The sequence below is a fragment of the Pseudophryne corroboree genome, chromosome 3, assembly GCF_028390025.1.
Source record: "Pseudophryne corroboree isolate aPseCor3 chromosome 3, aPseCor3.hap2, whole genome shotgun sequence".
Lineage (NCBI taxonomy): Eukaryota > Metazoa > Chordata > Amphibia > Anura > Myobatrachidae > Pseudophryne > Pseudophryne corroboree.
Genome location: NC_086446.1, coordinates 65,288,312 through 65,316,287, shown reverse-complemented (window position 1 = coordinate 65,316,287; position 27,976 = coordinate 65,288,312). Strand labels below are relative to the sequence as shown.

The 27,976-nt window shown below is 45.5% G+C and overlaps 1 protein-coding gene across 1 annotated transcript in view; it reads left to right on the top strand.

Moving 5' to 3' along the window:
• LOC135054736 (oocyte zinc finger protein XlCOF6-like) overlaps positions 1-26,261 on the top strand; it is a 184,742-nt gene extending 158,481 nt beyond the window's left edge. The window contains exon 5 of the mRNA XM_063958030.1: positions 25,367-26,261. Coding sequence (XP_063814100.1) covers positions 25,367-26,130 — 764 coding nt within the window. The 3' untranslated portion in view covers positions 26,131-26,261. The remainder of the gene's footprint in view (positions 1-25,366) is intronic.
• The last annotated feature ends 1,715 nt before the right edge of the window (positions 26,262-27,976 follow it).

The window sequence follows — 27,976 nt, the reverse complement described above, 5'->3', positions numbered from 1 at the left end:
ATACGGCTATTACGACATCACAAGTCCCGGCTCCAGTAAGCTCCTCTTCTGCAGTGGTTCCTGCAGTGTCTGCAGTAATTACCTTCACCCAGCAAGTTCGATGGACCTCCAAAGCTCTGTGGGAGTTTCTCAATCAGTGCGAGATCCAGTTTGAGCTTCGGTCAGCCTGTTTTCCAACTGCCCGGACCAAGATTGCTTATAATATCTCCCTCCTGACCGGCAAAGCTTTGGAATGGGGATTTTTTTTGGCATCTTTGGGAGAGAGGTGATCCACTGCTTTCAAATTATACCAAATTTTGTTTCTTGATTTCGTAGGATCTTTGATGAGCTGGGTATAACGACCTCAGCCTCTCTGGAGATCCTCTCTCTCCGTCAAGGATCACGTTCCATTAGTCAATATGTAATTCAATTTCATACCTTGTCTTCTGAGTTAAACTGGAATGAGGCGTTGGAGGCCCATTCTGGAATGGGCTGTTGGATAGGATCAAGGACGACCTGACTATTTGGGATGTGCCAACGAAACTTGACGACCTAATCTCTGTTTACAATAAACTTGACCTTTGGTATAGGGAACGCTGTCTCGAGAAATCCAAGTCAGAAAGATCCAATCCCTGTTTTTGACCTCGCCCTCGGCAGGATCCTTCCCCGACACAGCTCCCTTCATTAACTGAAGAACCAATGCAGATTGGTCGCTCACAGCTCACCGATGAGGAATGCTCTCGTTGCCAGCAGGGGAGCCTCTGCATGTACTGTGGTTCTTCAGATCATTTTGTTAAGTCCCGTAAACTTCGAACGGAAAACTCCTGCTCCTAGCTTATTCAAGGGAGGTTAAGCTAGGAGTTACCCTTGAATCATGTTCCAAACAGATGGGCAATGTTCCACACTCTTCAGTCTTTATTGCAGCACTACTCGACTCTGGGGCAGTAAAGAATTTCATTACTTCAACTTCAGTTAATCAGTGTGGAGTCCCGAAAATACCTTTGGAATTAGCCGTTCCATCACGGCAGTGGATGGGAGTCGAATTCCCGAAAGTATAATTACTCATCGTACTGTACCCCTCAGGATGAGAGTGGGTGTGCTGCACTCTGAATGTATCTCCTTTCTTGTGATTCCCAAAGCCTCTAATGATATTATTTTCGGACTACCCTGGGTACAGAAGCATAACCCACAGATCAGTTGGCGGACCATGGAGATCCTTTCCTGGTGGGGGATCCTGTACCCAAGGATGCTTAGCTTCTGTTAGACCTCTTTTGTACAACTCAAGTTACCGAATTGCCTTCTGTCTACCAATCCTTCCTAGACGTCTTCAGCAAGCAAGCGGCTGACACTTCACCGGGAGTGGGACTACCCAATTGATTTAGTGCCTGGTAAAACACCTCCCAGGGGTCGAACTTATCCTTTGTCCATCCCGGAGACACAGGCTATGTCAGATCATATACAGGAGAACCTGTCCAAAGGCTTTATTCGACCATTTTCCTCTCCCGCAGGGGCAGGATTCTTTTTTGTCAAAAAGGACTGTGGCTTACGTCCATGCACAGATTACCATCAAGAATTGGTACCCGCTCCCGTTAATTCCTGAATTGTTTGACTGGGTGAAGGGTCCCACAGTTTTCTCTAAACTGGATTTACGGGGGGGCTACAATTTAATCATTCATTCAGGAGACGAATGGAAGACAGCCTTCAATACTCGGGACGGACATTATGAGAATCTTGTAATGGCTTTTGGTCCTGCCGTCTTCCATAGCTATGTAAATGAACTTTTTGAGACCTTCTATATAAATGCTTGGTAGTCTACTTGGACGATATCCTAGTATTCTTCAAGGATCTGGAGTCCCACTGTGTCCAAGTTACGGAAGTATTAACTCGTCTGATGAAAAACGTTTATACTGTTAGATGGAGAAATTCACATTTGAAGTACAATCTGTTCCGTTTCTTGGTTACATCATCTCCGGATCTGAGTTGCAAATGGATTCCACTAAAGTTCAAGCCATTCGAGACTGGTCTATTCCGTCTACCCTCAATGGAATACAGCGCTTCCTCGGTTTTGCCAATTTCTACAGGAGATTCATAAAAAATTATTCATCAATCATGGCACCCATCACAGCTTTGACTCGTAAGAGATCTAATCCCTCAAATTGGTCTCCTGAAGCAACTCAAGCCTTTTTTTAATTAAAACAAGCATTTATGTCTGTGCCCATTCTTCGCCAGCCTGATTTAGATCGACCCTTTCAAGTGGAGGTGGACGCATACTTAGAGGTGATTGGGGCGGTCCAATCACAGGTCTACGAGGACAAGAAAGTCCATCCATGTGGGTACCCTCTCAATACGTTCAGACGTTTTATTTATCAGTTGCATTGGAGTTTGTTTGTCTCCTCAATAAAGTATATGAGAAGAAATTCCCATCCTCCTAGTTTCCTCCATTCAGGAGCATCTACTCCTTTAATTGGTCAGAGTCCAAGGATTCACAAAAACACACGTGATCAGGGAGCCGGCCATGGGAGCAGAGAGAAGAGTGTGAGCCGGCTGGGGGAGCAGACAAGACCGAGCCAGCTGGGGAGCATTTTTTGCTGTCCTGCGATCAGATAGTCGCCGCCTACAGGGGGAGTGTATTTTCGCTGTGCAACTGTGCGATCGCATGTGAAACAGAGCTGCACAAACTAATTTTGTGCAGTCTCTGCGCAGCCCTAGACACTCCCTGAAAACGGTCAGCTGCCACCCACAAACGGGCACTTCCTGTCAACCCCCTCGTGAACGCCCATGTAAATGGATCATTCCACCATCCGGCACTGACCGGTGATGCCCGTTGAAGCCGTGCATTGCGGTGTATGCGCAGTTCGGATCTAATCGCCCGCTGTGTGCAAATGCACAGCAGCAATCAGATCTGAATTAGTCTCTAAATACAGAGAAAACGAAAGTATAAGTTCCCGATTCCATGTGTTATTGTGACTCCAACGGCCGCTTATCACGGGGGAATGGGTTTTCTCCACTTTAATAAATAGGCCTGCTATACTGCGCTGCTTTCAGATAGACATATTTATTTTGTATTAATATAGGGAAAATATTGGAGAAATTACAATTTTAAAATATAACATTTTAATTTAATGGGGAAAATACATATTCACAATTACTGGTCTCCTTATTCTTCTGTTTGCATGTGTGTCTATTCTCATCTATTTGCAGAGTAATTTGGGAGAAGTGGGCACAGACATTAAAGAAGACTGTACAGATGCCATCATGGAAATGTTAAGAATGTATAAGGTCAGAAATCAAATGATGTACATTTATTAAAGTTAACTTTAGAGATTATCTGTCTAGTGAATAGAGCGGTATAGGAGTCTGGGAGTGTCACAGTGACATCACTCTTCTCTTTATTACTAACACAGGGACCGGACTGGGGAGGTGAGGGAGACTGGGAGTGTCTCAGTGACGTCACTCTTATCTCTGTTACTAACACAGGGACCTGACTGGGGAGGTGAAGGGGTCTGGGAGTGTCACAGTGACATTACTCTTATCTCTGTTACTAACACAGGGACCCGAGTGGGGAGGTGAGGGAGTCTGGGAGTGTCACAGTGACATCACTCTTATCTCTATAATTAACACAGAAGCATGGCTGGGGAGGTGAGAGAGTCTGGGAGTGTCACAGTGACGTCACTCTTATCTCTATTACTAACACAGGGACCTGACTGGGGAGGTATGGGGGAGTCTGTAAGACAGGCTCCACCTTTAGTGATTCTGGTCTCTGAAATGCTCTCATGATACCCATCATAAACATTCTAAAGGGCCCCATACACTACAATGGTAATGCCCGATTTCATCCGATTTCGACCTTTCGGGACGATAAATCGGATGAAAAGTGGCAAATCGGATGTGTTTTACATCCGATCCGATGCGTGGTCCCGTGAGCATCGGATCGGAGCCCCTAGGTCATTAGTTCTGCACTCGTGATATGTCGGATCCCGCAGGCATGGCTGGGATCGCATAAGATACATCACAAGCAAAAGGACCGCATACGATGTATCCTATGCGATCCTGCCGCCTGGGAGGCTGCCGGGCCGTTCAAGGGAAATCGTATGCGACATGAGGGTCCGACATGTCGCTGTAGTGTATGGGGAGTGTACATGTGGTTGTCGTTGATAATATTATTTGTAGCTGTTAGCGTCTGAGCGATCCTGTATAGAAGCAGTTACAATATGTTACAGTCTATATGGCAATTGGTTCATTTTACTTTTCTTAAGAAGAATAACGGCGGGTACGGCTTCTAGATGGCTTCACAGGCTGATTTTTTTATTTTTTATTTACATGGGGACATCTAGAACAGTTCCACACTGATATGTGAAATACATTTTACTTTAGTTTCAAGTGATTGTGTTTTTCCTGCTTCATTCTTTATATTTATGGGCATTAGTTCCCAAACTCCATCTGTGCCTGGGCACGCGCGCCTAACGATGAGAGCGTCTCCGCCTGGACGCGCGCCCGTGACAGAGACGCGCCCCATTCTAGTGAATGGGAGAGTGTCTCTGTGCACTCCCGGTGTGAGGAGGCGGACGGATCTCCTAGTCACGCCGGGAGTGAACGCCTGTGATGGAGCCACCCCTCAGATGAGCGTGGCTCCATGTGTATATGTCATGGGGCTGATATAGTGTTGCTCGAGGTTAGTTGTACAGAAAGATCGCTTGCACCAGAAATGGGGCTGCTACAAGTGCGCACTGATAATGATGGCGGCTATGGTAGCAAACATATGGACAAGGGGTAGAACTGTCCCATAAGTGCTTACAGGAGAATATCCCCATATTGTACCGTTCATGCGATGCAGAGGCTATTGCAGCCAAGCTGAGGTAAATTCTGTGTTGGCCCCGGTCTTTTGTAGTGACCTTAGATTTTTTTGTCCACCCCTCATGTGCCCAATACGGCCCCCGCTGCTGTAGGAGAGTTAATGGCTGGGGGTGTAAATCTTATCTTAATGCATTGTGCAGCAGTGTCTGGACAAGAACCGCCCTGGAGGGGTTACGTACTACTGTGAAGAAGTGTGTAGCATAAAGCATATTTTAAATTGTATGTATGTAATATATATACAGTATGTGTCTCCCCATATCCAAAATGGTCGGAACCAGAAGTCATTTGGATATTTGGATTTTTCTAATGCACAACGTTATTAAAAATATTGGCTAAAATGACCTTCAGGCTGTGTGTATAAGGTGTATATGTAACATAAATGCATTCTGTGCTTAGACTTAGGTCACATCACCGTGATATCTCATTATGGTATGCAATTATTCCAAAATACGGAAAAATCCGATATCCAAAATATTTCTGGTCCCAAGCATTTTGGATAAGAGATACTCAACCTGAGCCATCAGAAAACAAAGGTCTCATTATCTCACTCTCAATCTAAAAATTCTGCATTTCAGAATATTCCGTATTTCGGAATATTTGGATATTGGATACTGAACCTGTATATGTGTGTATATGTATGTATGTATATGTGTGTATATATATATATATATATATATATATGTGTGTGTGTGTATATATATATATATATATATAATATAGCACTGTGCAAAAGTTTTAGGCAGGCGTGGAAAAAATGCTGCAAATTAAGAAGGCTTTCAAAAATAGAAGTGTTAATAGTTAATTCTTATCAATTATCAAAATGCAAAGTGAATGAACAGAAGGGCAAAATCGAAATGAAATCAATATTTGGTGTGACCACCCTTTTTGCCTTTAACACAGCATAAATTCTTCTAGGTACACTTGCACACAGTTTTTGAAGGAACTGGGCAGGGAGGTTGTCCCAAACATCTTGGAGAACTAACCACAGATCTTCTGTGGATGTACGTTTGCTCAAATCCTTCTGTCTCTTCATGAAATCCCAGACAGACTCGATTTTGAGATCGGGACTCTCGCACAGATGATGTTGAACCCCCCCCCCCCCCCCCTCTTGCGCAGATAGTTTGCAGTCACACAGCTTTTAAAGAAGTTGTGGTTTTCCTGTTTGTCATATAGTTGCTTATTCAAAAGTATCGTAACCTGTTAACTTACATTTTTTAGTTAAATGGAACAAAACGCCCACCGTGTTATGGAAGAATGATGATCCACGGTGAAGACTTGAAGATTAATTATGTGTGTCCGTACAGAGGAAGCAAAATCAGAAGCACATGTAATATAAGTCATACAGGGGGACATGTACTAAACCTTGGAAAGAAATAAAGTGGACGGAGATAAAATATCAGCCAATCAGCTGCTAACTGTCATGTTACAGGCTGTGTTTGAAAAATGACAGGAGCTGATTGGCTAGTACTTTCTCTCCATTTTATCACTCTCCCAAGGATTAGTACATTTCCCCCACAGTCTTATATTTATTATATTTGTCTAAAAACATACGGCAATCAAAAGATTCTAAAATATACACCTATAATTTATGTATGTCAAACTTGTAATTAAATCTTTACAATTCTTACTTCCCTATTTCTTTTGAAACTGACTTCCGTGCTTTTCATAAAACTAGCTAACCACAAATTGTCATATGCCTGCGATTCACCAACATTTCCAAATATGTTTATACAATGTCATCAAAATGAAAAGATCTCTGCAGATCTGTAAATTTGTAGTTAAAGCTATATTTACCATGATATTATATTATTAATCATTTAGGGGGGAATCCATTTGCAGGCGGGAAATTTAACAAACCCTGTGGCACAGGTTTTTTCCCGCAGGCTTTTGGGGTTCAGTTGCGCGACTGAAAATGGGAAGTCATTGCATCTTTTTTTTTCTCTCGCACCAGCAAAGCAGGTCTGATTTTCCTAAAATTGTTAGATTTAGGGAAAAATCACTGGGTCTTACTATCGCACCCTGGCGGCACACTCCCCTTAGGACTAAGTAAGCAATTGGAAGTTTCCAGTGCGCAACCCTATATCTCCCAACAGCCCTTGTGCATCCCAGAAGCACCCTCCCCAGTCGGAAGATGGAAGTGGACCAGGAGCCTCGGAGACCTAATGACAGGTGAGTATCTTTTTTTTTTTTTTTTTTTTATGTGCTGCAGGGATTTCAGAACTGAAAACCGAGCAACCACTTTATTTAGAATTAGGTTCTTCGGGTGTCTGGGGCGTGCATACCTGCGATAATCCAAGATTGGGCAAAAGGTTTTTTTAACTCGCTCCCAACTTAAATCTGCCCTATATCGTCCATTTTGTATTCAGTTGTCCATTTTATTTGAATCTTTCCGTATGCTAACCGAGGGGGCAGATTGTATGTCACGTGCACGTATGTTTGAGTGGCAAAAATCGGATTTTGGTTACCTACCCGTAAATCCTTTTCTCGTAGTCCGTAGAGGATGCTGGGGTCCATATTAGTATCATGGGGTATAGACTGGTCCACCAGGAGCCATTGGCACTTTAAGAGATTAATAGTGTGGGTTGGCTCCTCCCTCTATGCCCCACCTACCAGACTCGGTCTAGAAACTGTGCCCGAGGAGACAACATACTTCGAGAGAAGGAATTACATAGATAGTGGTGAGATTCATACCAGCTCACACAACAGGAGAATCCGGCCGACATGCCGGAACAACTTCAGCAACAGCTGAAACAGTATATAAGGCAGAACTTACCTAGGAACCAGGTAACACTGAACCATAAAACCAATGCAGGAAAATGATGCGCTGGTCGGGCGCCCAGCATCCTTTACGGACTACGAGAAAAGGATTTACCGGTAGGTAACCAAAATCCTATTTTCTCTTACGTCCTAGAGGATGCTGTGGTCCATAGTACCATGGGGATGTACCAAAGCTCCCAGTACGGGAGGGAGAGCACGGAGGCTCCTGCAACACTGCTTGACCAAACTTGAGGTCATCAGAGGCCAAAGTATCGAACTTGTAAAACTTGGCAAACGTGTTCGACCCAGACCAAGTAGCTGCTCGGCAGAGTTGTACAGCCGAGACACCCCAGGCATCCGCCCAGGAAGAGCCCACTTTACAAGTAGAGTGGGCCTTTACAGATTTCGGACACGGCAATCCTGCCGTGGAATAAGCATGCTGGATAGTGAACCTGATCCAGCGGGAAATCGACTGCTTAGAAGCAGGACATCCAATTTTCTTTTGATCATAGAGGACAAACAGAGAGTCACTTTTCCTATGACGAGTCGTCCTCTTCATGTGAATCTTCAAAGTCCTCACTACATCCAAGGCCTTTGAAGTAATTGAGGAGTCAGTAGCCACTGGCACCTCAATAGGTTGGTTGATGTGGAAAGCAGACACAACCTTAGGTAGGAACTGTGATACAAGATAAAGCCCCCAATTCCGACACGCGTCGCACAGAAGCCAAGGCCAACAAGGTGACCGCCTTCCACGTGAGAAACCTGAGGTCAGCCTCCTGTAGAGGCTCAAACCAAGCAGATTGCAGGAACTGCAACACAACATCAAGATCCCATGGAGCCGTAGGCGCCACAAAGGGAGGCTGAATGTGCAGAACCCCTTTCAAAAAGGTATGAACCTCAGGAAATACAGCCAATTGTTTCTGGAAGAAGATGGACAAAGCAGAGATCTGGACCTTGATGGAGCCCAGTCTCTGTCCCATATCCACCCCTGCAGGAAAAGGAGAAAACGTCCAAGTTGAAACTCCACCGCCGGAAACTTCTTGGCCTCACACCAAGAAACATTTCTTCCAAATGCGATGGTAATGTTTAGACGTTACCCCCTTCCTGGCCTGTATTAGGGTAGGAATGACCTCACTCGGGATACCTTTCCGAGCTAAGATCTGGCGTTCAACCGCCATGCCGTTAAACGTAGCCGCGGTAAGTCTTGATAAGCGAACGGCCCCTGCAGAAGCAGATCCTCCCGAAGAGGTAAATGCCGTGGATCTTCCAGCAGAAGATCCAGCAGATCCGTGTACCAAGCCCTCCTTGGCCAGTCCGGAGCAATGAGGATTGCCAGAACCTTTGTTCTTCTTACGAGCTGAAGAACCTTTGGTATCAGAGGAAGTGGAGGGAACACATACACTGACTTGAACACCCACAGTGTTACCAGTGCGTCCACCGCCACTGCCTGTGGGTCTCTTGACCTGGAACAGTACTTCTGTAGCTTCTTGTTGAGTCGTGAGGCCTTCATTTCTATGTGGGGAACCCCCCACCAACCGGTTACCTCCTCGAACACCTCCGGATGGAGGCCCCACTCCCCTGGATGGAGACCGTGTCTGCTGAGGAAGTCTGCTTCTCAGTTGTCTACACCCGGAATGAAGATTGCCGACATCGCCACCGCGTGTTTTTCTTCCCAGCTGAGGATTTTTGACACCTCTTACATGGCAGCCCTGCTCTTCGTTCTGCCTTGTCTGTTTATTTAGGCCACCGTGGTCACATTGTCCGACTGCACCTGAACAGCCCGATCCTGTAGAGGGTGTGCTGCTTGCAGAAGGGCGTTGTAAACGGCCCTGAGTTCCAGGATGTTTATTGGGAGAAGAGACTCTTGATCCGACCATCGTCCCTGAAAGGTTTCCCCCAGAGTGACCACTCCCCAACCTCTTAGACTTGCATCTGTGGTTAAAAGGATCCAGTCTTGAATTCCGAATCTTCTCCCTTCCAGAAGGTGCGGAAGATGCAGCCACCAGAGGAGCGAAATTCTGGCTTTCGGAGACGGGCGTATCCTCTTGTGCATGTGTAGTGGAGAGCCCGACCACTGGTCCAATAGGTCTAGCTGAAAGGGTCGAGCATGAAACCTGCTGTACTGCAGAGCCTCGTAGGCAGCAACCATCTTCCCCAGAAGGCGTATGCATTGATGAACCGATACCTGGGTAGGCTTTAGGACCTCCCGGACCATTGATTGAATCACCAACGCTTTTTCCACCGGGTGAAATACCCTCTGCACTTCCGTGTCAAGGATCATCCCCAGGAAAGACAGCCGCCTTGTCGGCTCCAGATGAGACTTTGGAAGGGTTAGGATCCAACCGTGCCTCCTGAGCAGCCGTGTCGTGAGCGCAACAACCTCTCCCTGGAAGACGCCTTGATCAGGAGATCGTCCAGATATGGAATTATGTTCACCCCCTTTTTGCAGAGGAGAACCATCATCTACGCCATCACCTTGGTGAAGATCCTCAGTGCTGTCGAGAGGCCAAACGGCAGCACTTGGAACTGATAGTGATTGTCCATCAGCGCAAACCTGAGATATGCTTGATGCGGCGCCCAAATGGGAATGTGGAGGTAAACATCCATGATGTCCAGGGACACCAGGAACTCCCCCTCCGACAGTCCTGAGATGACAGCTCTCAGAGATTCCATCTTGAATTTGAACTCCTTGAGATAAGGGTTCAAAGATTTTAAGTTTAGAATAGGCCATACCGAACCATCCGGTTTCGGTACCACAAAAAGGTTTGAATAATAGCCCTTGTTCTGCTGCTGAAGTGGGACCGGAACAATGACCTCTGACACCACCAATTTTCTGATGGCCTCCAGAAGAACTGTCCTGTCTGCCAGCAGCGCTGGCAAGCCTGACTTGAAGAAACGGTGAGGCGGGGGATCTTGAAACTGTAGTCTGTACCCTCTGGACACTATATCCAAAACCCAGGGGTCCAGACATGACGACACCCAGACGTGGCTGAACTGCCATAGTCTTTCCCCCACCTGACATTCCTCCAGGCTTAGCTGTCCACCGTCATGCGGAGGACTTAGGGGTATCAGAAGCGGGCTTCTGGGTCTGGGAACCTGTGGGAGCGGGTTTCTTTCCTTTGGCACGACCACCTCTGAAGAAGGTGTTCGAAAGCTTATTCTTTCTAGGCCTCGCAGGCCGAAAGGACTGTGACGTGGTAGATGAAAAAGGCTTCTTCGTAGCCTGTGCAGCTGAGGGGAGAAAAGGAGACTTACCCGCGGTAGCCGTGGCAATCCACGCATCCAGCGCCTCCCCAAAGAGACCCTGACCTTTGTATGGTGGGCCTTCCACACACTTCCTGGAATCCACGTCCGCAGACCAGTTGCGCAGCCAGAGACCTCTGCGAGCCGAACGGACATCGAGGACATCCCCGCAGCCATGGAACCCAGGTCCTTCATGGAATCCACCAGGAACCCTGCAGAATCCTGAATATTACGTAAAAATAAATCAACATCACCTTTGTCCAGCATAGTCGATTCCTTCTGCAGAGTGAGTGACTACCTGCCAATAGCTTTAGCAATCCAAGCACAGGCTATAGTAGGCCGCAATAAAGCCCGTGAAGCCGTGTAAATGGATTTCAGCGTAGCATCCACCTTGCGATCTGCCGGGTCCTTTAACGCGGTAGATCCCGGGACCGGTAATACCATCTGTTTGGACAGCCTGGATACAGAGGCGTCGACTATCGGCGGGGACTCCCATCTCTTCCTATCTTCCTCTGGGAAGGGAAAAGCCACCAAGACCCTCTTGGGAATCTGGAATTTATTTTCTGGAGTTTCCCATGCCTTTTCAAAGATAGCATTCAATTCTTTGGCTGCCAGGGGGCTTCTTATGATCTGTGAAGAAGGCCTCCTCCACCTGTTCCGGAGCTGTGTCTGAAATGTGTAAAACATCCCTAACAGCCTCAACAATCAACTGCACCCCCTTGGCCAGTGAAGCTGTCCCCCTCGACACATCCCCGTCTGCAGCGTCAGTGTCGGTGTCTGTGTCCTCCTGCATAATTGCAAGTGCACGTTTGTGAGAATGTACCGCAGGGGACCCCGAGGAGGTAGTTTCAGTCAATACAACCATAGAGTACTGAAGGACTTGAGTGGCATGCTCAGTCATAGCAACTCTATCAGAAATCTGAGAAATAGTCCCCCTCAGAGAGACTAACCGTTCTGGCTCTGTAGCTGGGATCTGTGCTAAAACAGTGCAATCCTGATTACATGGAATGGAGTCTTTTTGGGAAGACAAATCCTCTGCAGCATATGAAACAGTGTCCCTAGACATGTTGCACACACACTCAAACACCCCACAAACACACAGGGTATTATGAAGACAGAGTTTCCCCCCAAGAATGTCAGAGAGACACAGAGATTGGAGCCAACCCACACACAACGCTATCAAAGGTATAGGGAGACCCTTACCAGCGCTGGCTGTGTCCCTTAATAGGTGACACAGCCTGTACACAGCCCCCCCCCCCCCCACTCCCCCTTCTACAACCCCCTTAGTACCGTACAGACAGCTGGAGACTGCTCTGGAGGGACCTGGTTCCACTTGTAGTAAGGGCAGGCAGGAGAAAATGGCGCTGAACGCTGCAGGGTCCGCTCTGAGGAGAAGCTCCGCCCCCTCAATGGCACTGTCTTCCCGCTCACTGATAGATTATGCTGGCCGGAGGAGTTGGGCTGGCCTGGATTCGCAGACCCTGACAGACTTGCGGTGGACAGTGTAGGGTTCGGTGCTGGCCCAGAGCGCCCCTCCCAGCGCCGCACCGCAGTACCGCTGAGCCATCACGGAGCGCGGGTGAGACCACGCTGCTTACCCTAAGGCCGCCTGCTTCACACTGTCCCCCCGCATGCAAGGGTGGACAGTGACTCACTTGCCACCTCTTCAGCTCCCGAGGGGGTGGCGGCCGGCTGCCGGGGCGAGCGTTCCCCTGCGGCGGGGCGCGACCAGACCCCTCTGAAGCCAAATGTTTAGTCAGCGGGAGCAGCGGCTCAAGACCCCGCAGGGCAGACACTGCTCCCCCCCCCCCTCATTCCCACGCTGCAGGGATGCTGTCGCTAGCAGCCTCCCTGTAAAACAAAAGACTCTGAAAATAATTTTTTTTACTTTTTCTAAAGAAGCTCAGTAGAGCTCCCCTAGCTGTGACCGGCTCCTCCGGGCACATTTTCTAAACTGAGTCTGATAGGAGGGGCATAGAGGGAGGAGCCAGCCCACACTATTAAACTCTTAAAGTGCCAATGGCTCCTGGTGGGCCCATCTATACCCCATGGTACTAATATGGACCCCAGCATCCTCTAGAGTGTAAGAGAAAAAGATTTAGTGATGGTCGTGAGGATGTCGAAGATGATGAACGTCCTGGAAGGCCTTGCACATGAAGAACAAATTAAAATGTGGATAAAATTTAGAAAATTGTTCGAGTTGACCGTCGACTCAGCATGCGAATGATACCGGAAATGGTAAACATCTAAAAAGAAACTGTTAGGCAAGTTTTGCTTTAAGATTTTAACATGACAAAAGTTTGTGCTAAAATGGTTCCAAGGCTTATCACTGCTGAGAAAATTGGAAGTGAATTTGTTGAGACATTTTGGAACAAATTCAAGTGGATTCACATTTTTTAGATAATTACCTGTGATGAAGCATGGATCTTCCAGTACGATCCCGAAACAAAATGCCAGTCCATGCACTGGAAAACACCATCATCACCAAGAATGAAGTAAGCACGTCAAAGCAAATCCAAATTTAAAACCATGTAAATTGTCTTCTTTGCTCTCAAAGGTGTTATTTTGGCAGACTAGGTGCCAGAAGGCGTAACAGTGAATCAACATTACTAAATGTATGCTCTAGAAACTTTGCGGGAAAGAATCAGAAGAAAGAGGCCAGAGTTGTGGAAAAATGGTTTCATCCGCCATCAGGACAACACACAGGCCCACATACTGTAGCTCTCTCTGTGAATCAGTTTTTGGCCGAGAAACGGATTGCAGTGCTAGAACACCATCCATACTCACCAGACCTAGCACCGTGTGACTTATTTCTTTTCCCTACTGTCAGATCTGCGCTCAGGGGAACCCGTTTTGTATTGGTTACAGAGGTAACAAAGAAACAACGAGGCGATTGAGACAGCTTACAGATAATGAGTTACATCATGGCTTTGACCAATGGAAAATAACAATGCAGCGGTGTGGGGATGCAGAACGGGAGTATACTGAAGGTGAATTGCGTTAAAATGTACTTAATATAATTTAACATAAATTATAGCACCAGTCTCATTATTTAATAGCCACAACTTGTGTTTGTGTATATATGTAAACCCATTAATCCACTGCATTTGCCAATCCCAGGATTGGGGTACAAAGTGGTATGTGACCACATTTTATAAATACAAATCACAGAGCTCAGCATTTATCATAATAAACATTGGGGTTTTAGTTACTTAATGAATTGATCAATTAATTTAAGCTTGCAGCCCACGTCAAGGGACCCCACTATAATGCGAGTCCTACTCTATCACTCAAAACTAATCTAGTATTTTTAGATATATTTTTTTAATGAACCTTTTTGTGATAACATCTCATGCACCCCTGTGCAAGCTTGTTTATTTTAAACTGTGACTGCTGCTTTCCTAGTAGTATTGCCCCAGCAATGCTTGGTGACTATCTCTCATTTTAAAAGCCATGAGTCAGTTAGCAGATTAGCTTTAAACCAGTGAGCATACCTTAAATGTACTTCTGATGTGAGAGCAGTTACCAGTTTTAGAATTCTAAGGGGTCTATTCATAAGGCAGTGAAAATATTTGAGAAGTGAGTCAGTGGAGAAATTGCCCATGGCAACCAATCAGTGTTAAGGTAACATTTATAAAGTGCATTCTATAAAATTATACTTAGCCGCTGATTGGTTGCCATGGGCAACTTCTCCACTGGCTCACTTCTCCACACATTTCACTGCTTCATGAATAGACCCCTTAGTGATAGAGTAGAACTGAAATGGTGTGCCTTGATGTGGGCTGCAAGCTTAAACGCATTGATCAATTCCTGAATTCAAATATATTAGTATATATATTAATAAATACATTATATATTAGTACTGTGCAAAAAGTGTCAACTGAAACAGAAACAGCTGTGTAGGAGGAGGTTGTTGAAGACCGTTTCATGTCACAGGTCATACACCATGGCAAGACTGTGCACAGCAACAAGACACAAGGTAGTTATACTGCTTCATCAAGGTCTCTCCCAGGCAAAGTTTTCAAAACAAAAAGAAGCACAAAGAAACAGGTAACGTTGAGGTCCATAGACGCAGTGGTCGGCCAAGAAAACTTAGAGCATCAGATGAAAGACATCATTCTTATTTCCCTTCAAAATTCAGAAGATGTCCAGCAGTGCCATCAGCTCAGAAGTGGTCTTCATGGAAGAATTGTGGCCAAAAGCAATATCTTCAACATGGAAACAAGGCCAAGCGACTCAACTATTCGTGAAAACATAGGAACTGAGGTGCAGAAAAATGGCAGCAGGTTCTCTGAACTGATGAGTCAACATGTGAAATATTTGGCTGAAACAGAAGGCAGTTTGTTCACCAAAGGGCTGGAGAGCGGTACAATGGATTTCTGCAGGCATGGTGGAGGTTCCTTGCAGGTGTGGGGCTGCATTTCAGCAAATGGAGTTGGGGATTTGGTCAGGATTAATGGTGTCCTCAATGCTGACAAATATAGGCAGGCACTTTGTCATCATGCAATACCATCAGGGAGGCGTCTGATTGGCTCCAAATTTATTCTGCAGCAGGACAACAACCCCAAACATACAGCCAAAGTCATTAAGAACTATTTTTTAGCATAAAGAAGAACAAGGAGACCTGGAAGTGATAATATGGCCTCCACAGAACCCTGATCCCAACATCATTGAGTCTATCTGGGATTACATGAAGAGACAGAAGGATTTGAGCAAGCCTACATCTACAGAAGATCTGTGGTTAGTTCTCCAAGATGTTTGGAACAACCTCCCTGCTGAGCTCCTTCAAAAACTGTGTGCAAGTGTACCTAGAACTGATGCTATTTTGACAGCAAATGGTGGTTACACCATATTTTGATTTCGATTTTATTTTTCCCCTCTGTTCATTCACTTTGCATTTTGTTAATTGATAAAAATAAACTATTAACACTTCTATTTTTAAAAGCATTCTTACTTTGCAGCATTTTTTCCACACCTGCCTAAAACTTTTGCACCGTGGTGTGTGTGTGTGTGTGTGTGTGTGTGTGTGTGTGTGTGTGTGTGTGTGATAATTGGAGATTAATAATGTCTATTTTTATTTTGTGGGTTAATTAGGGTGAAGCACCGACCAATATTAAAGAAGAAAATGTAGATGGAGATGAGATGTATATGAGGGGAGAGCAGCAGTGTACGAAGAAGGAAATCCCTACAGATATCCGCACAGGTGAGTGAGTAAGTGACAGCAAAAGACTGTTTGGGGAAGGTAACGGGAAGTGGGGGCAAAAATGCAGGAGTTTCATGGCCATTTTCGGGGTATGTTCCTCCCTTCGGCTGTGATCATGTACGTAGAGAACCATTGCGCCAACATGGCTACTGCAGCTGTCAGTCTGCGTGACCACAGAATCAGGGAGTCAATGTTCCTTATTTCTATGTCGATGGCGGTGTATGTTTACACAGCTGCTGAGGACCTGCAGTGGTTCTGGTGGCTGTCTCTAATCTTTTCTGGGCAGCGTCTTCACTTGGGATGGTAACCTACTGCGTAAAAATCTAAATCAGGCTCAGAGTCACATATTCTCCTTGCTCAGTCTCTACAATATTCTCTTATTCTATACCCTCTTCTGTCAGTTCAGACTAATGAGGAAAATGTATCTGCCCAGTGGGGAACGCAGAAGCCAACAACTCCTCTTAGACTAATGTTCTCAACATTTCACCAGCCTCCCCCCACTCTGGTGATTATCCTACAAGGAACATTGCCGTAGTGACTCCATCACCAATCAGTGGGATCAGACCCTGTGTGACATTATCCTTCCTGTGCAGTATCACTTGTCAAAGTACCCATTATCTCCCTATGTCGTGAGTGTCTTCTATGACCTTGAGCTTACAGAACCCACTTGCTAAGTGATTCGCCTACAACAGCACCCTTTCCCAGAACTACTGTCTTTCACTGGTATTCAGAGGCCACCAGGACTTCAACTCTAAGTAGTGTAAGCTCAAGATTACATAGACCTATATTTAAAGGGAACAGGATACCGCAGAGACTACAAAAAAATATGCAAAAAATAGCATGTAAGATCTTCAGTATACCACGGGCAATCTTTACTGAAGAGTATGCTCACTAACTTTCCAAATAGCACTAAAAAATGTTTTGCTGGACAGTTCTCTCAAATAAGTATCTTCCAGAATAGAGAATTCATAAGAAGTCTTCTGCATGCATGCATACGTATATGCCTTGCAGAGCAATACTGCATAATTCTTTTTAATACCACAAGTATATTTTACAGTAAATGTTTGCAAAAGGTTAATGGATTTCATGAACAGCAGAAATAATTTGCACAGTAACAAACTATTGAGTAGATCTTCAGAATACTCCAGATTAATTGCACTATAACGAAATGCCACACAGTTCTTTTCAATAGGCACAAATAATAAGCACTGTAGCAAGATACTTAGCAGATCTTTCACAGAGTCCAGGTTCGCTTCACCATAGAGAGCTATCAGGTAGCAGGCTTTCCAAATGATAAAGGGCCTAATTCAGATCTGATCGCAGGAGCAAATGTGTTAGCTAATGGGCAAAACCATGTGCACTGCAGGGAGGGCAGATATAACATGTGCAGAGAGAATTAGATTTTGGTGTGGTGTGTTAAAACTGAAATATAAATTGCACTATAAAAATAAAGCAGCCAGTATTTATCCTGCACAGAAACAAAATAACCCACCCAAATCTAACTCTCTCTGCGCATGTTATATCATTATCTGCCCCACCTGCAGTGCACATGGTTTTGCCCATTAGCTAACAAATTTGCTGCTGCAGTCACATCTGAATTAGGCCCAAAGACAAATGAATTTCGCTGTGCAGCTCAGAGTAGCAATCCAAGTATACATCAGAACAAAACAGGATCAGACTGATTACAACCCACAACAGTGTCCAAGAAGACTCCTATGAGAGCTGAACATCCAGTCAGCACCACTTAAAGAACCTGGCAGGATTCTAACTCCAGCTGCAGCAACTAGGAGTCAGAACAAAGCTCAGCACAATGAGACCTAGCCTGTACAGCTGACTGGTTACCAGGAGACTGATTTGAGCACACAGAACTAACCTGACTATGATCTAAGTGCGCTTATTACAGATTCTAACAGCGTGGTATAATTCTCAGCGTGTTTCGTGAAAGCTTTGCAATCATACTTGCAAATATTAGTGTCATTTAGATAAGATTGAGACTAGTAGTGCAATCGGATTTATCACGGTTAGAGGAGCAGTGGCTGGAGAAACAGGAATGGGTGTTTCCAGATAAAGTTGTGATAAATAATGATGTAACAAGTTTCTGGTTGGTGTGGTGAAATTTGTATGTACGTGAGTAAAGAAAGGAAACCCATTCAAACTCCCAAAGAACATACAAACTCCACACAAATATGATCCTAGTGAGAATCAATCCCAGGGCCCCAGTGTAGCAGGTCCCACCGGCCGCACTATCAACTGTCTCTGTGCCCCTGCAGTGCAGACAGTCGTCGCCTGCAGGGTCTCCTCAGCCAATCTCCATACCGCCTGTAGTGTAATCCAAGCCAACCACCCTGCAGCCTGTGGTGTCTCCTTCCCTCCCTCCATGCCAGCTTCTGAATCAACCTCTGCATCATCCCTGCACACCTTCCCGTCAGCCCCAGCTGCTATCTACTCTTACCCCCTCCCTATCCCCAGTGCTGCCTGCTCCTAACCCCCTCCTTGCCCCTCAGTACTGCCCCAGCTCAATAGCATGTGGTGGTTTGGTGGCATACTATGCTTTGGGGGCACTGTGGTGTGGCATACTATGTATTGAAGGACATACAATGAGGCATATTATGAGTTGGTGGCACCGGAATTGCGGGCGATAGTCTGGATCCTTATTTTTTTATTTGGCTCCTTGATTTAAAAAAAAACAGACAAACTGTAGAGCCCTGGAGTAGTGAGGCATATTTCTTTTTACATGTATCATCTTAGTCACATCGCAGATGTAGTGGAAAGCCTCACAGAGTGTACTGGGGACGCTGGGCTGTGACTTGGTTCTGCACACGTAAAAAGTAGCAGATGAAACACAACAGAACTTGTTGTGATGAAAGCTTCCCCCGCTGCATTGTGGCACTTAGTATACAGATTCAGCTTCAGTCCCATACAGATATACAAATGTGGCACGGCCCAGTGATCAGTGTACGCTAGCAATGTCGTTTTATTCAGCTCTATGTGTTTTTATTAAGCTAATAAGATGCACATTTTAAGCGAGAAAAACTTGCTGCGCTGTCTAGTTGCACGGTGACTGGTAAGCAAAGAGGGGCTACTGCTGAAGCAACAGTAATTAAGAACACATCTGTGAAAATGCTCCCCAGTGTGATATAAGATATTGTTCTCTTACGTCCTAGAGGACACTGGGGTCCACATTACTACCATGGGGTATAGACTGGTCCACTAGGAGCCTTGGGCACTTTAAGAAATCCATAGTGTGCACTGGCTCCTCCCTCTATGTCCCTCCTATCAGACTCAATTTAGAAAATGTGCCCGAAGGAGCCGGTGACGCTTAGGGAAGCTCCTGAAGAGTGTTCTACATTTATTTTCTGATTGTTATTTTCAGGCACTGCTGGGTGGCACCAGCATGCCTGCTTCATGGGACTTAGGGGGGAGAACGGCCCAACTTCCTAAAGAGTTAGTGGTCCCATTTCTCCGCTGACAGGACACTGAGCTCCTGAGGGAGTCATTCGCAAGCCCCACCACGACGAGCATACCCTCCCGCAACACGCCGCCTCCCCTAACAGAGCCAGAAGAAAGAAGAGTAATGAGTAGAATGCCGGCGTCCCGGTAAGCAGGTCACGGCGGGAATGGCGGCACAAGGGTAGGAGCGCAGTGTTGACATGGAGGCTGCGCTCCGGGAGGCTCAGGAGGACACGCTGTGAGGGGCGCACTGAGCCACCAATGATACCCACACTGGCACCTAAATTAATAGGGGTTCTAACCCTCTGTCAGATAAACCAAGACCTCAGGCCAGTATAAAAAACCGTGAAGCCGTGTGCCATTACGGGGACGGGGCTTCACTATGAGCGGATCCAGCAGCTCACCAGCGCCATTTTCCCTCTGCAGCTTGCACTGGCAGGCATCACAGGAAAGCGCAGCTCCTCCACACAGACTCCTCAGTGGTACCAGGGGGTCTTAGAAGGGGGGGAATGTTGTAGTATACTAAGCCCTATTAAGGGACTTAGTGTGGCGACCCAGCTGAGTTTTTACTTGGCTAACAGAGCACGGTGTGGCTGGCTCCATTTTCTGTGTCTCCCTGCGGGCTCTGTGTGGGTTTAACTGTGGTTTCTCCTTCTGTGTGTGGGACCCTTCTCATAAACATGTCCAGGGACTGTGTTTCCTGCACTGCAGTGTGTCTGTCCTCCCCCGGAGACTCTCTACCGTGTGTACCCAGAATAGTGCTCATTCTCAGGCTAGTGGGGCAGAACCCCCATGGTTAGATTCCATTAAGGGGATGATATCTAATATTTTTACTAAATTATCCCATACTGAGAAAGAGACGCAATATTTAAGACATTCTATGGATGACCTGATGAATAGAGATTTAGTTCCCATACCAGCGTCTCAGACCCCTGCCATATGCCTGCAAAAGCGTACTCTGGCCCAGCTCATGCGGGCTGATACTGATGACGATACATCTGGCACAGAGTAGGGTGAAGTGGATGCGAGTAGGGGGGATGAAGTCCTCAGCAACCTTTCCAGCATCAATGGAATTGAATGCTCTGTTTGAAGAAACTTGGACTAATCCTGACAAAAAGTTTCAGATCCCTAAAAGGATAATTATATCCTTTCCCTTCCCTCTGGGGGATAGAAAGAAATGGGAAAACCCGACGATTGTGGATGCATCGGTATCTAGGTTGTCACGTAAGACAGTCTTACCTGTTCCTGGGGCAGCATTGACACGGCTGACCGCAAGATTGAGACCACTTTCAAATCTTTATACACTGCTGCTGGTGTGGCCCAGAGACCCACTATTGCTTGTGCATGGATCACTAAGGCCATTGCTAAGTGGTCAGGTAACCTAATTGACGGATTAGATTCCTTACCCAGGGGTGAGATAGTTTTACTCCTACAGCATATTCAGGACTCTGCTACCATTATTGTGGAGGCCATAAAGGAATTTGGTTTGCTTAACGCTCACACCACTGCCATTGCTGTGTCAGCACGCAGGGGTTTGTGGCTACGCCAATTGACTGCGGATGTGGATTCCAGGAAAGGCGAGGAAAGCCTACCATTCACAGGTGAGGCTCTTTTTGGAGATGAACTGGATACGTGGATACCCAAGGCTACGGCAGGTAAGTCTATGTACCTTCCTTCTGCAGCTCCCCACCTAGGAAAACCTACTTTGCTCCAATTCTGCAGTCCTTTCGGACAGCCAAATTTAAAGGCAAATCCAAAGGTTCTTCTACAGCCTTCAAAGGCAATAGAGGTAAACCCCAAAAAAACAGCAGCTGATGATTCTCAAGATGAGACCTCCGGGTCTGCTTCCTCAAAGCCTTCAGCATGATGATGGACCGCACTGCCTGGAAGACAGGCAGGACGGAGCCCGGTTGCGTTATTTCAGTCACATTTGGGCAACATGCCAGGATCCCTGGGTTCAGAGACCTTATCGCCCAGGGATACAGACTGGAGTTTCAGGAACTCCCACCTCACAGATTCTTCATATCCGGCTTTCCAGCTTCTCCAGAAGCAGGTGTGACTTTGCAGGCAGCAATTCAGAAACTGGTACAAGCTCAGGTCATTGTCCCCGTTCCACTGCAACTACACAACAAAGGTTATTACTCCAACCTGTTTGTGGTATCGAAACCGTGTGGTTTGGTAAGGCCCATTTTAAACATCAAGTCACTGAACCCGTACTTAAGGGTGTTCAAGTTCAAGATGGAGTCTCTGAGAGCGGTGAACTCAGGTCTGGAGGAGGGGGAATTTCTGGTGTCTCTGGACATCAAGGATGCATACCTTCATCTTCCGATTTGGCCGCCTCTTCAGGCTTATCTGCGGTTTGCACTACAGGACTGTCAGTATCAGTTCCAGGCCTTGCCATTTGGCCTCTGCACGGCACCGAGGGTGTTCACCAAGGTAATGGCACAGATATTTCTCCGCAGGCAAGGAGTGAACATAATACCGTAACTGGTCAATCTGCTGATAAAAGCACCATCAAGGGAGCGGTTGTTGGACAGCATTGCCTGCTCAACCCGACTACTCCAGGATCACGGGTGGATTCTGAACCTACCAAAATCCCACCTGGAACCGACATGGAGGCTTCCGTTCCCGGGGATGATACTGTATACAGAAGAACAGAAAGTATTCCTTCCATTGGAAAAGGCATTGGTAATCCAGTCGATGGTGTGGGATGTTTTAAAACCAGCCCGGATATCGGTGCATCTATACATTTGTCTTCTGGGGAAGATGGTTGCCTCTTACGAGGCTCTGCAGTATGGAAGGTTTCATGCAAGGCCCTTCCAGTTGGATCTGTTAGACAAATGGTCCGTACCGCATCTTCACATTCACCAGAGGATACACTTGTCGCCAAAAGCCAGGATTTTTCTTCTGTGGTGGCTTAAGACCTCACCTGACCGAAGGTCGAAGGTTCGGGATTCAAAATTAGATTCTGCTAACCACAGACGCAAGCCTCAGAGGTTGGAGCGCAGTCACCCAGGGGAAACAGTTCCAAGGAAAATGGTCAAGTCAGGAAACCATTCTTCCGATCAACGTTCTGGAACCAAGGGCCATATACAAAGCCTTTCTATAGGCATCACATCTTCTTCAAGATCACACCATTCAGGTTCAGTCGGACAATGTGACGGCGGTAACGTACATAAACCGACAGGGCGGAATGAAGAGCAGAGCAGCAATGTCAGAGGTAACAAGGATTCTCCTCTGGGCAGAAAGACACACGGTGGTGCTGTCAGCAATCTTCATTCCTGGAGTAGACAACTGGGAAGCGGACTTCATCAGCAGACACGACCTCCACCCAGCAGAGTGGGGCCTTCACCCGCAGGTCAGTGGGGAATTTTACAAACAGACTTGAAGGCCTCTCGTCTCAAGAAGAAGCTCAAGCGATATTGTTTCAGGTCGAGGGACCCACAAGTAGTGACGGTGGACGCTCTGGTGACTCCATGGGTCTGCCAGATGGTATACGTGTTTCCACCTCTTCCATTGATCCCAAAAATTCTCAAAAGAATAAACAGGGAAAAGGTTCAAGCAATTCTTATTACTCCGGACTAACCAAGACTGGCCTGGTATGCAGATCTTCTGGAGATGCTCCTAGAAGACCTGTGGCCTCTATCTCTAAGAAAGGATCTTCTACAACAGGGGCCGTTGATCTATCAAGACTTAACACAGGTACGTTTGACGGCATGGAGGTTGAACGTCAAATTCTAGCCTGGAAGGGGATCCCGGACAAGGTTATTCCTACCTTGATCCAAGCCAGGAAAAGGGTAATGTCAAAACATTACAGTACCACGGTAATTGAAAAAAATATGTCTTGTGGTGTGAGAACATGAAATTTCCTCCAGTGGAATTTCTACTGGGGTGTTTTCTCCTGTTTCTACAGTTGGGTGTGGATGTGGGCCTAAGTTTGGGCTCCTTAAAAGTCCAGATTTCAGCCTTCTCCATTTTCTTCCAGAAACGGTTGGCTTCCCTCCCTGAGGTTCAGACTTTCTTGAAAGGTATTCTGCACATCCAACCACCCTTTGTGCCTCCCACGGCACCTTGGGATCTCAACATGGTGTTGCAGTTTCTACAATCGGAATGGTTTGAGCCTTTACAGGAGGTTGACGTAAGTTTCTTATGTGGAAGACCATTACACTGTTGGCCTTAGCTTCGGCAAGGCATGTGTCGGAACTAGGGGCGTTGTCTCACAAAAGTCCCTATTTGATTTTCCAAGAAGATAGAGCTGAACTCAGAACTCGTCAGCAATTTCTTCCAAAGGTGGTGTCTGCGTTTCATATTAACCAACCTTTTGCGGTTCCGGTGCTGTCTGCTACCTCAAAGTCCTTGGATGTTGTGAGGGCTTTTTGAAGAGATATGTGAAGCAGATAGCTCGTCACAGAAAATCTGACTCGCTGTTTGTTCTCTATGATCCCAAGAAAATTGGGTGTCCTGCTTCAAAGTAGTCTATTGGTCGCTGGATCAGGCTTACAATCCAGCAGGCTTATTCTACGGCAGGATTGCTGGTTCCTAAAGTACAGGCCCACTCTACTAGGTCGGTGGGTTCTTCCTGGGTGTCTGCCCAGGTTGTCTCGGCTTTACAGCTCTGCCAAGCGGCTACTTCGCATTCGACCACGTTTGCTAAGTTCTGCAAGTTCGATACTTTGGCCTTAAATTTGGTCAATCAATTCTGCTGGAACCTCCGTACTCTCCCACCCGGTTTGTGAGCTTTGGTACATTCCCATGATGCTACTGGGGTGGACCCCAGTATCCTCTAGGACGTAAGAGAAAATAGGATTTTAATTACCTACCGGTAAATACTTTTCTCGTGCTCCGTAGAGGATACTGGGCGCCTGCCCGGTTCTTCGTTGTTCCTGCTCCATTTCTTTGATAAGTATTGTGGTTGCTTCAACTGTTGCTGTTCCTGTTTGGTTAGCATGGCTTTCCTCTTGTTTTCTGTGTGCTGGTTCGAATCTCACCACTGTTCTGTTAAATCCTTCCTCAGGCTATGTCTGTCTCCACGGGCACAGTTTCTAGACTGAGTCTAGTAGGAGGGGCATAAAGGGAGGAGCCAGTGCACACTTGATTTCTTAAAGTGCCCAAGGCTCCTAGTGGACCCATCTATACCCCATGGTACTTATGTGGACCCCAGTATCCTCTATGGACTACGAGAAAAGGATTTACCGGTAGGTAATTAAAATCCTATTATGTCATAGAAACATAGAATTTGACGGCAGATAAGAACCACTTGGCCCATCTAGTCTGCCCCTTTTTTTTATTTTATCCTTTAGGCAATCTCAACCCTTTTTTAACCTTAATTCTTTGTAAGGATATTCATATGCCTGTCCCAAGAATGTTTAAATTGCCCTACAGTCTTAGCCTCTACCACCTCTGATGGGAGGCTATTCCACTTATCCACTACCCTTTCTGTGAAGTACTTTTTCCTTAAATTTCCCCTGAACCTCCCCCCCTCCAGTCTCAATGTATGCCCTCGAGTTCTAATACTTCTTTTCCTTTGAAAAATGTTTCCCTCCTGAACTTCCCTTTGTCCCTGCATTTATTTTATTTCCAGCGCAAGGACACCAAAGACGGAATTACTCTGATGGATAAACCCCTTTTTTTCAGATTTGAAAATAGAAGATGACATAATCACAGGAAATTTTCCAGGAGAACGCAGCATTACTCCAAATATACATTCAGTCCATCACAGTGCAGATACGTCACCTGATCCCTCTGATAATGAGGAATGTTCTACTGATGACTCTGATATTAGTACACATAGTACAACTCGCAAAGTATTTGTCTGTTCTGAATGTGATAAGCATTTTGTACGTAAGTCACAGTTAGTTGCACATCAGAGAACTCACACAGGTGAGAGGCCGTTTCCATGTTCAGAGTGTGGAAAATGTTTTACACATAAATCGCGTCTTGTTATACATCAGAGAAGTCACACAGGTGAGAAGCCATTTCCATGTTCTGAGTGTGGGAAATGTTTTATACATAAATCACGCCTTGTTATACATCAGAGAATTCACACAGGTGAGAGGCCATATTCATGCTCAGAGTGCTTGAAATGTTTTACACAAAGATCACATCTTGTTATACATCAGAGAAGTCACACAGGTGAGAAGCCATTTCCATGTTCTGAGTGTGGGAAATGTTTTAAAATGAAATCGCATCTTCATCTGCATCAAAGATATCACACGGGTGAGAAGCCATTTTCATGCTCTGAATGTGGGAAATGTTTTGCAAATAATTCAGCTCTTGTTGCACATCAGAGAACTCACACAGGAGAGAAACCATTTCCATGTTCTGAGTGTGAGAGATGTTTTGCACTGAAAGCAGATCTTCTTAAACATCAGAGAATTCACACGGGTGAGAAGCCATTTTTATGCTCTGAGTGTGGGAAATATTTTGCACAAAAACTAGATCTTCGTGTGCATCAGAGAACTCACACAGGGGAGAAGCCGTATCCATGCTCTGAGTGTGGGAAATGTTTTTCGAAGAAACCAAAACTTGATAGACATCAGTTAAGCCACATTGGTGCGAAACAATATCCGTGTTCTGAGTGTGACAAAAGTTATACACATAAATATCATCTTGTTAGACACCAGAAAATCCACACACAAGACTAATGCAATACCCGAGAGATGAGGTAAAAAGCACAAAAGTCGGCCTAATTATATGATAGACTGTGTCATATTGTTATTACTGAGATATGGTTGTTTTGATAGAAAATCGATTTTATATATATATATATATATATATATATATATTATAGAAGAGGTGTCCTTCCCCACCTGTGGCTCAGGTGTTAGCAGCGAAGGAAATGAGGCGGCACTCCATGGACTTATGCAAAAAGATTATTTGTATTTAAAACATGGTGACATCAAAATAGCATCGTGTCAATCAAAACAAAAACAGAAACAGGTGTCTTACGACATTTCAAGGCATGGTAGCCTTTTCATCAGGTAAGTAACCCTGGTGCTGTGGGTTACTTACCTGATAAAGGCTACCATGCCTTGAAACGTCGTAAGACTTCTGTTTTTGTTTTGTTTTGATTGACACGATGCTATTTTGATGTCACCATGTTTTAAATACAAATAATCTTTTTGCATAAGTCCATAGAGTGCCGCCTCATTTCCTTTGCTGCTAACACCTGAGCCACAGGTGGGGAAGGACACCTACTCTGCATTACTACTAGGAGGGCACCCTGGCATTTACACGTTGATTCTGGAGTGCCGGATATTTCTTGCTGCATATATATATATATATATATATATATATATATATGAAAACAGGATTCAATTCCTGCGCTGCAAGTCCATGTCTCCAGAGTCTTTATTGACCGTTAATTCTGTGCTGCTCAATCCCACTCCCAGCCAGGGAGCAATAGGTATTGGTGCTAGAAACAAAATAAGGAGAGCGCACCGGTAAACGTAAAATCATTTACTTTATATAAAAAGAGTAATATCCACATACATTGCAGTAAGAGTATCCAAACTCAGCGAGGTCCACACGACCTTCAGAATAGCGCTCAACCGAGCTGGAACTGTCTCGTCGGCTCCGGACCCGGCGGGTGACGTCACAACGTCCTCAGCAGTTAGCCACGCCCAACGCGTTTCGACCTATCACAGTCTTCGTCAGGGGATATATATATATATATATATATATATATTAATTATATACAAAAGTTTAATAAGACTCCACCAGATCACTGGTGTGGAATGTATTGAGAGTCCTCTTACTCTATTAGTATGAGCTCTGTGAAATAGTTCATATTATTATTTTGAAACCTGTTTTGTAAGGGTTACTTTTTTTTTTTGTCTTTTTTTACGCAGTTATGAAAATATGAGGTTATAGTGCAAATGCAATTGTATGATACCATATGATTATTTGCTTTTTGTTAGTTCCAGTTCTATATGACTATTTTTTTTTCATCTATGCAATGTTACAGATATGCGCGTGGCTTACTTGGTCAAGATTTAACTGTAGGGGTGCAGCGTGTATCTTAAGGGAAAGGCTTGGCAAATGTGAGCATTCCTAGATGAACAGGAATGTAAGATATGTGCCCTTCTATGTGAAAACAAAATTTTGTTTTAGAAGGTTCACAGATATAGAGCATATATTTATGGGGAATTGTGATTATTTCATTGTAATAATTGGTAAGCGGCTGTACCTATGCTAAAGAACTGTGATGTGGCGATTTTCATGCCTTATCCTGCGATTTTTAATATGTTCCATTTGCACCTTCCATGTGCATTTAATATTACAGGACTTAATTCGGGCTTCACCCACTCTGTGGAATGCCCTCCCATGCACAATAAGACTCGCCTCTAGTCTCCAAACCTTTAAACGTTCCCTGAAAACTCATCTCGTCAGACAAACCTATCAAATTCCAGACCCATCCACATAACCTTCAGTGCTTCCCTATTTAATTACATCCTCTCTGTACAGTATACATAACATCACATATCTTGT